This window comes from Perna viridis, chromosome 7 (assembly GCF_037379345.1).
Source record: "Perna viridis isolate PV_CMFRI_1.1 ecotype Kerala chromosome 7, ASM3737934v1, whole genome shotgun sequence".
Lineage (NCBI taxonomy): Eukaryota > Metazoa > Mollusca > Bivalvia > Mytilida > Mytilidae > Perna > Perna viridis.
Genome location: NC_142451.1, coordinates 24,323,546 through 24,333,456, shown reverse-complemented (window position 1 = coordinate 24,333,456; position 9,911 = coordinate 24,323,546). Strand labels below are relative to the sequence as shown.

Below are 9,911 nucleotides of genomic sequence, written 5' to 3'. Positions count from 1 at the left end.
TCAGCAGTCGGATCCGACTGCTTGAAATATCTATCATACAATATCAAGAGAAGTAATTGTTTTTAGTTTAGTTTTTCTGCTGACATTCATCTATAAATTTACATGCATTCAATTTTGTCTAAAAAGATTTGAATCACATGATCTTTATATAATGAAAAGGGTAACATGCAATCAATACTCCTTTCAAGTGTCACATTTAAAAATGTCTTTGTTTGCATCGAGTTCAATTTCAAACTTTAGCCAGTCTAGGCTGTTAATGTTCACTTCATCAGATGCTATCATTAAATAATACTTATTTTAGTTAACTGTAATGTCTTACTGTAAAACTACGGTATGGGAAGGGGAAGGGCTTCTGCACGGACTAACTTGTTTGTTACAGTTTTTTACCCTACACCTTAAAATGAGTATGACAAGATGGTGCAACGCAACCTTTAATTCAGAGTAGCACATAAGTTAAACAACATCTATATGAATCTATGGTACCATTAACAAATAACAATCTAAAAAACCGAGGACTAATAAAAATACTTTTTATCTACAATTGGAGTAAATTCATTAGTGAGGTTTAAAAAACAATAAATATTAACACCGAATATACATATATAACATTTACACTAGATATACATGTTCATATCAAACGTTTATCATAGTTCTGAAAGCACTATCCATAATGACATCAACGACGTCATCAAACTTCAAATTTCGTAATTGAAATCGTGATTTGTTGATGTGCTTCTTACCGACTTAAAAATTATCCTAATGTACTACCACTGGCTACCACGAAATTACAATCCTAAAGATGATATCTTCTTTCTAAAATCAGCCACAGTGTCTTTGTTTCTGATTAGATCTGCAGCCTTTTCACCAACCATTATACAAGGAGCATTAGTATTTCCTGATGTTTCCCCCCTCAATACTGAACAGTCGGCAACTCTTAAACCTTTTATGCCTTTTACTCTGTAAGACGAAAAATCAATATATTAATCAATATACGATTGTGCAGCAAATTTACAGAAAATGTTCGATTTTGTAGTATGAAACAATATAGAAAATTATAATGATGAAAAGTAAAGCGCAGAATGCTAGAGAGACATGTATTCTTTATTTTGTTATTTTTTAAATATTGATTTATTTTGCTCAATAATTCATAAAGTTAATAACCTTTAAAAACCATGTTCTTTTTTTTCCTGGAGAATAGTTGGGGGTTTGTGCATTTCCTTTGGTATACAAGGTATTTGCTCAATATTATGGACTTGTAGTTCAACAGACAAGAGCTATTCTAATAGACTCCAATTTTGTCACCTCTTCAGTAAAATGGGATAGACATCATGCAAAGGTTACTTTAGCAAAAAGAACGTGATACAAGGGAATCATTTTATTCGCTTTTGCTAAATCGGTGCTGTTATTTGATTTACCACAAACATCTTGAAATAAAGGACATTAAAAGTCCGCCTGTTACCTGAACGCCACTTCAAAACGCCTATTATCAATCATTTCTTCCAGTTAATTAATATTTCAAGTATTCCGGCGTACAGCGTGTTATATATGATAACTCCAACGTTTACCCAGAAATCGCACATAGAGATCATTGGCTCATACATGATTAACTTGGACATAGCTATGTTACCAATTGGTTAATATTGTAAATAACTGGATTGAACCTTACAAAATGCCAATTTCATCCTTAGATGTTCTTCCAGTTTCCTTTTGATTGTTCTTTTAACTACTCCCTGGGTTTCATCAGATCAGTATAAATGATATAGTCTTGTGTTGTGCATATTCTTCAGTTTTACTTGTTTATGTCATATGCTGTGTTCTGTCTACAGACTTTCCAATAGCTTAACAACGCAGTATGCCAACATTTCCCTTCTTATTTCCTTAACAAAAGTATGTTCTATTGTTGTAGAACGTAGTAGTATATCACGTTTTTTTATACAAAACATGCAAACATTTGATCATATGTAACCATACCTAAGTTCAGGATCAACAACTGCTGTTTTATCATTAAGTGCTCCCATCCTACATGTTGATACTGGGTGGTATACAGTCATAGCATAGTGTCGTAAAATACACTCCCAATAAGGATCACTGTCAAACGTCTCAGCATCACATATTCCTTTAAAGTCCATTCTATTTAATGTCGCTCCTATTTTTTGCATTGATGGTGTAGATGCAATTTCTTGAGCCTTTCTTATTGCTGAAAAATTAGATGACTCACAAGATGAACCATGAAAATGACATAATAGTTTACTTTGACTTTAGAGAAATAAATAAAAAGGCACAGAGACACCGAAAGGAAAAAAGACCCTGAATCTAAACAGAACATTCAGTAAAACACTTTTAACTAGAAAAAGCATTGCTCACTAAATTGATACCCATAATGACTAAGTACATGCTTTGCTATTATAAACTCCATTGACCAAAGTCAATGATTAACTGCCCCCCCCTTCCCCCGGCAAGAAGGAAGGTGAGGTCGACAACGTAATGTCTAGTGTATTGTTGATATTATTTTGTCAATGTTATGTTTCTGTTCTTTTTTAATTATGATCTGCATTATATCTTTAATTCCTTTTAGGCAGTACATGTTTGAAAATACTAAATAATGAAAAACAAAGTCGATGGTTGATCCCATGATAGTAAATGAAAACTTGAATCTTGGAGTAGGAGTAAAAAAATGACATACATGGGAAAAATAAAACAATGGAGTCAAATTTTATACTAACATAAAATTGCAATATACACGTTTTTAAAACCTTTGAGAAGACTTGTAAAGCAATCATACCATCTATAGAAACTCTGATATCATCGGAATTTTCAAAGTAGTTTGGATCTATCAGTGGATGGTCATACGGATCCGAACTCTTTAATCGGATTGTTCCTTTACTTTTAGGATGTAGTAAAATGGTGATCATGGTAAATTCCTTTTTTGAACTTCTTGTTTTAAGTTTATTTTTCACCTGAAATAAACAGAAAAATAATTAAAGATGTAACCAAAACAATATCAGAAAAGGGAAGAATAGCAAAGTCTCAATATTTTAGGTTGTGAAATGAGGCGAAATCTTTTCATTTATGATTAAATAAAAAAAATGCAGACTGCGCTTCCATCGTTGCTACTTAAATCGTTCACATTCACGTAACAACATTTTGTTGTTGAAGAAAATGTATGTACCGAGAAGGTTAATAATCTACAAACTAAAATAATAAAAATCTTTATTGCCAAATTTCAGAGTTCAGTATCAGAGTTAAAGACCGTAATGTAAATAAAGAATTATTTATAGCTACAAAAACAATAGCTTGGGACAACTATACCTCCTTTTTCAGATTAATGAATGATTCTAATTGGTCTACAAAGCTTTCATCCTGTGCTACAGAATACAATACTATTTGGTAATCTGGCCAATCGGGATCTTTCTTGCTTCTCACTGGACTCTTCCAAAATACATTTCCTTCGTTACCACAAAAAGAATGAGATCCTAGAGAAAATTAGTTAAAAAAATATATCCAATCGAATGTAATTTGTTTTTATTACTACTATATAGTACACGCGTTCCGTTCGTGTTGTCATTTTCTACTTTAAGACTATTTTCTTAAATCTATGTCTGTTTAGTGAAACATTGGTGAAAAACGATGATTTTGCGTATACAACTTGGTCTGAATAAAGTTTGCATTTTTTGTCGTCGTACTTAAATACCTGATATATTTACGATGGTTTTTGTGTAGGAAGCCCGTCTTTGTATTAATTTGAATTCCAATCATAAGAAAAAATTATTTCATTATGTGCCAAGCTTAAGTGATCCATAAACACTTTACCTTTTCCTGTTGCCTCATACCAAAGTCTTTCTGACAGTGAATAGAGCAGATCTACAGAGACAGGGTACGATTGGTTAATTTTATACTTCATCCAGAACATGACATGATCTTCTAAATTTTCTCCTACAGGTAAATCAGCAATGACGGGAATCTGTAAGTAAAGGATGGGTGAGAGACATCCTTGTATTGTGCCTGTAGTGTGTGGTACGTATAAATTTCATCAAATTTTAATGCAACATGATTTCAGATTTTGTTTTGAATACTTCTATATTTTGGTTTGATTTGATTTTATATATTTTGTTTTGTTTTTGCATTATCTTGCAACAAGATTTGTTTAATCTACGTTTGTTCAGTCTAATAAAAAGTAAAAAAATGACGATTTGTATAAAGATAATATATGTATACAGCTTGGCCTGGATATATAAGCAATAATACCTTGAGATCTTTTAGATGTTGCTTTGGTCCTATTCCTGACAACATCAATAACTGTGGACTATTGACCGCTCCTGCGGACACAATGACTTCACGTTTAGCTAATACTTTGATCTTTTTGTTGTCTTTTACCATTTCAATACCCACCGCTCTCTTGTTTTCAATAACAATCTGCAAATGTTTGTTTTATAGTACAAATATTGGCAAAAAATACCAAAGCATACATAATGTGACATTTCAGGTACATCACATTTCAGTGCATGGCCCTGACGTTTTATATGAACAACTTACTTTAAAGATAGAAGTGACTTATCGAATGTTCCCTGTGTATTCAATTTAGATTATTCACATGTGAAATATATTCCGATCCTTCATTCCATGGAGTGCACTAAGTAGAACTTCTCTAAGCTGTATTGGGTTTCCTATTTCAATGTGTTTGGTTTTGGGTACTTCTGGCACTTTATTGGATTGAGATCTTTCCTTCATTTGATTTGATTCTAATGCTGCTGACAAGACCTTACTAATTGACACGCGTGCACAGCATACTGGAATTGCTACGATAATTATTTTTGTATTGATATTTAGTTCTTGTTGAAATGATTTCATTTTGCCTTCATGTGATATAATTCAAATTATTGTACAATTTATCTTTTATTCTAGGTATATTCTTGCAAAAATAAATCAAAATTAAACAAATATATTCAAAGGGAAATTAATTCTATTAATTTATCTTGTCCATTACAATGCTAAGAATGAAAACACGAAGTTGGGTGGGTACTGTTCAGTTACTGAAGATAGAATCTTATAACGTATTATAGAATAAGATATGTAGATCCAATAAAGGTTGAATCATAATACCTTTGTAACGAAGCTGTTAACACTGATATGTAGATTGGAACGATGTAATATAGGTCTGAGGTAGGCCCTGGAAGTACTGTATCGCTCTCCGTCCTTTATGTTAGACTGGAGGTAAGAATAACCTAATACAAGAGAATGTATCATTGACGATAATTGAATATGATCATAAAATATACATTTTCCATGTAACTGAATGTGTGATAATTTTTTTTTTCAAATAGTGGAGAAATATTAATGTTAATTCCATGATACAGGGTAAAACCAGGTCTTTATCATAAAGATTGGTATTTCGGATTTAATTTTGTTTCAACAAGTGTTCGTGTAAGCAAAACCTCATTGTTTCTCCTTCATTGCTGTACTACAATTTCCTATAAGAATAACTTAAAGGAATCTTTTTAATTTTAGTCAATGCACGTGCTCTTTTTATTTACCTAGCATGTCCTCCCCATTAACGTCAACAGTGTCAAGACCTATTTCTGTGGCAGCTTTTTGAAAAATGTCTGGTAATGGTGTTACATGGATCTTTGATATAGGAAGGTATCCTCCTTGTGAATGATAGACTGTCAATGTAAAGATGATAAATGATGAATGAAGAGAAATAACCACTCATGATTTCACTTATTGCATTCAATGAATAAAACACATAAATAAACAATAACAACCAATCTACCACATTAAAGTCAGCAAACTCTACCTAAGTCAAAGTCAATTAGATAAACTACCAGAACATCAAGAGATTTTGATTTTTATGTAGCAGTCTTTGTAAGAATCATTCAAATTCTGTAATCTGTGATACACCCCAAAAAGGCTACGCTACACATTTTTATTTTTTGTGATAAAGTTGCTTTATAGGTATATATGATGAAATGTATAATCATTTATTCCAATCTGTCTGCTGATAGGAGATAATCAACATTGAAATTCCAGGTTTCTTTGATATTCAATTTACATTTACAGAGTTATCTCCCTTAATTTTGAATTCTACAGTACATTCTATATTATTTTTATCTCATAAAAGCAAGGGTAATATGAAAAACTACATGTTCTTTTCTGTTAACTATAACATTTTAAACGAAATATCAAAAACAAAAACAATATGAAGGCTTTCCAACAATGAATCACATTTTACACGATTCTTACCTGGAGTGCTAATGAATTTCTCAAATAAAACTTACCAGAATTATACAGTTCTGGGATCTGTAAGTCTTCAATTTTCAGGAAATAAGGTAGAACATCTTTATAGCTCCATCCCGTACATCCCTCAGTTTCCCATTGATTGAAGTCATGCCTACTGCCACGTACATACATCAATAAGTTAATGGAACTACTCCCACCTAAAACCCTACCTCTCGGCCAATATGATCTCTATACAAATATATTAGTGGAAGTATGGTTAATGATGTAACAACTATACACACAGACAGGCACATATTTTTTCACATGAAATTTATTGAACATTAACTTCATGTCAAAACTTCACGAAAGTTTCAAGTAAAGATATTTTGTACCGCGCTAGACTTCTTAAAATTACGCATCTAGAGCAGGATTATGTTGCTACAAGGTTGAAGACTCTACTTCAGAAGTTTTACGGTTGTTATCATTTACTCGTTGAACGTTACGGTGTATCTTCACCATGAGAACTGATTTGTTCTATGTGTCATAATATTCCTCATCCCTTTCATCGACCCCGCATTTGACTTTTTATGAGCAACTTGGAGGGTGATGGGTGAGAAAAGCGACACTTACCCTACCGATACACTTAGCCCATGCTACCGGTTTTAGTAGAGTCCGAGTTGCTAATTAACTCTTGATGCTACGAATTACTTTGGTTATTTAATGTTCTATTTTGTATGTGTCTGTTTGGTCTTTGTCTCTGGATGGCGTTCTTTTAATTTCTGCTAGAATCTTGGTTCCCTTGATTTTTATTACCCCGAATTTTTCGCGAACTCTTTCAGAAATTTTATATGTCCAAATCGTGTGAAAATTATGTGAAATAATTGTACATGCGTACCACATTATTAATTGAGATATAATAATGTATGTCGCCTATATTACTTCAATAGTAACAGAAATACATGTATACGGACTTTGTAGTAAGTCAATAAACGTAGACTTGTAAATTACAATAATCAAAATTAATATTTAAATAAGTTAAGAATCGCATATTGTTTACCTGATCTTTCATGGCTTTATTGCTATGTCTCTGAGGAACTGTGTGGTATATCCAGTCTTCCTCTGATCTAAACACACCACCAACCATGTAAGGAGTTCGTAAAAAGTCATTTCCAATATCTGAGCCACCAGCTTCTAGCAACAGCACAGTAGCGTTTGCGTCTTCAGACAGTCTGTTAGCGATTACAGCACCGGCCGAGCCTGCTCCTACTATAAACATATTGACCTTTTGGTTTACAAGTAATATAAGAACAGATTATGTTACCTGCCTTTATATCTGTACCTACTCTTTAGTAATTCTAATGATTTTACTATAGCATTATTGCATCAGAAGCATTATGACAGATAGAATAGAACACATGCTGCGGGGTTGGCATAGTTTGATTGGACCCCAACCTTCATTAACTCTAACAAATAAAGACAATAAAATTCGCAAGACCACACTGAAAAATTCAAAACAGGTGTGAGTCTAATGAACACACAATAAAACTCAATTAAAAACAGATCTGCGTCCAATGTGAAACAACGGACGTAATAGTTGATTTTATGAATGTCATACCGATTATATAATCATAAGTAGCATTTGCGATGCAGTTCAAGAATGCGTCTTCTGTGTTTCTTTGAAATCTGTACCAGTAGAATACAGCAATTATAAGGATTAAAAATGTCCATAAGTAAGTCATCTGAAATTATTCAAAATATTTGTTTACAAACAGAATTACCCCATGACATATACATGTTTTTTTGCAGTTGAGGAAACCTCAATTATAATTACCAAACTATCAAATATATAATTTAAAAGTTTCAACTGAAGTATTGCTTTATATTCATTCCAAAAATGTGTAAAATACTGTGTTATACTCTCTACTGCATATCGCTTGAGATGTCTTCATAGAGTACATTACTGCTGTTCCCCTAATGCATAGATATCAAACACAAGTCATGTATCAAAAGAACGAACATGATATATCAGAAATATGACGTATGTTTCCCTTCTGATTTTGTTAGTAAATCGACAAGATCTTTGAATATCATGATAATAAAAAAAACCCCTGACCTTGGCTTTGAGGATTGATTTATTACCAGTTTTAATACCTAGAATAATATCCGGGTTCTTTAAAAGTAAAATGAGCCAATCATGTGGTCTCAGTCTTGTATTTTGTGCCCCATAGACTTCTATAGTATACCTTAAATTTTCATGATTTAAAAAAAGTAGACAAGTTTCAATGTAACTTTTGACCATATTTTTCAATTAAGGAAATATCAAAAATATTTTTTTGGTCCATTTTAAAAAAAGGCACGAACATTGGTAACCAGGACAGGTCAATCTAAAAATACTTTGTCTACTTTCACTTTTATCTTGAGTTCATAAAATAGACCCCTTTTCTGAAGCATTATTTTTCATGAAAATACTGTTTTTCCTCAAAAACAAGTTTTTTGTGTCATAGCTTGTTATTTATCCTGTACTTTTGATGAAAAAATTATTGTCATTTGCCAAGAAACAAAAACAGGGAAAGGCAAAAAGGAATCACGCTATATTTTTAGTCTCCATGTTTTGACGTACACCCGCTCTGGAATATATAATACAAGACTGATACCATGTTAATCTCATTAATATCAAAATGCGGCTGATCATTGTGACTTTTTTATTTGTTGTCAATTCGACAAATCTTTGATATAGGTTATCAAAGCAAAGTATAGAAATTATAACGACTTATAACATGCTATCGTCAAATAAGCGTGGTCGGAAAATAGGTGTTATTACAGGCTGTTCCATTCTATACAATTACAAACATTCGAAAACAGACTCTATTTTGAATTTAAAGTATCTTAAGCGCTGATAATAATACTTCATCTAACGTTCAATCAACTTACCTTTTGAGAACAACTGCACAGGTGCAAAACTTATTGTAAGGTTCATTTGAACCAGATTGTAGACACATAATTACTGTAATTACATTTAGTACATGTGTTTGAGCTATATATATATATATACATATGTTACTTGAATTGCCATATGTTTTGATATAATTTATAAATACTACGTTTGATATGTTTGTTTAGATTATTTACTTCCATCAGTAAATTCCACCTTTGCAAGGTCATATAATATTATTTTTAGTCTCATGGCTTACACTTACAGATAAAGTCGTAATGAATAAGGTTAAGGAAATTTACATTTTTTTTTTTTAGAAATTTCAAAATACAATGTAAACGTGAAAGAAACGTTTATCACATTAAAAATTTGTTACACAACTATAATATTTAAATCTGATTGTAACCTACAATGTCGAGTTCGTTTTCCTATGTTTAAAAAGCCGGTCTAATTATTCTAAATTGACGATACGAAGACAATTAATGAACTTGTTAAGCACAGAAATCTTGATAATGCCATTGCCACAAAAACAAACAGGTGTTTTTATTATTCTTTTACCATATATTTGTGATGAGTTACGATTGTTAACAAAGCAGATCAAGAACACTCGATGAATCAAATGTTTATCGAATATTAAATATAGAGGTAGAAAGAACAATAATAAAAAGGAAGAATAAAGGGCAAACGATGAAGGAAAAGCCTCTTTTAAAACTGCAATTAAAATATATAGAAAATCAGAAAAAAATAACACCTGCGACCTTGC

General features: G+C 32.0%; 1 protein-coding gene across 2 annotated transcripts; it reads right to left on the bottom strand.

Moving 5' to 3' along the window:
• Positions 1 to 418: 418 nt before the first annotated feature.
• LOC148611923 (glucose dehydrogenase [FAD, quinone]-like) lies at positions 419 to 9,192 on the bottom strand. Of its 2 annotated transcripts, none has more exons than XM_088592929.1 (12): positions 9,148 to 9,192; positions 7,832 to 7,955; positions 7,274 to 7,482; positions 6,276 to 6,465; positions 5,532 to 5,660; positions 5,101 to 5,222; positions 4,246 to 4,413; positions 3,811 to 3,961; positions 3,310 to 3,473; positions 2,783 to 2,957; positions 1,972 to 2,197; positions 419 to 957 (listed from the first exon to the last, which is right to left on the bottom strand). In XM_088592929.1, exons 2-12 carry the CDS (start codon positions 7,953 to 7,955, stop codon positions 786 to 788), a joined length of 1,830 nt encoding a protein of 609 aa, XP_088449055.1. In that variant the 5' UTR covers positions 9,148 to 9,192; the 3' UTR covers positions 419 to 785. The 2 variants fall into 2 exon arrangements, with proteins under 2 accessions (XP_088449055.1, XP_088449054.1); XM_088592928.1 differs by lacking the exon at positions 9,148 to 9,192 and adding an exon at positions 8,330 to 8,349.
• Between the last annotated feature and the right edge of the window lie 719 nt (positions 9,193 to 9,911).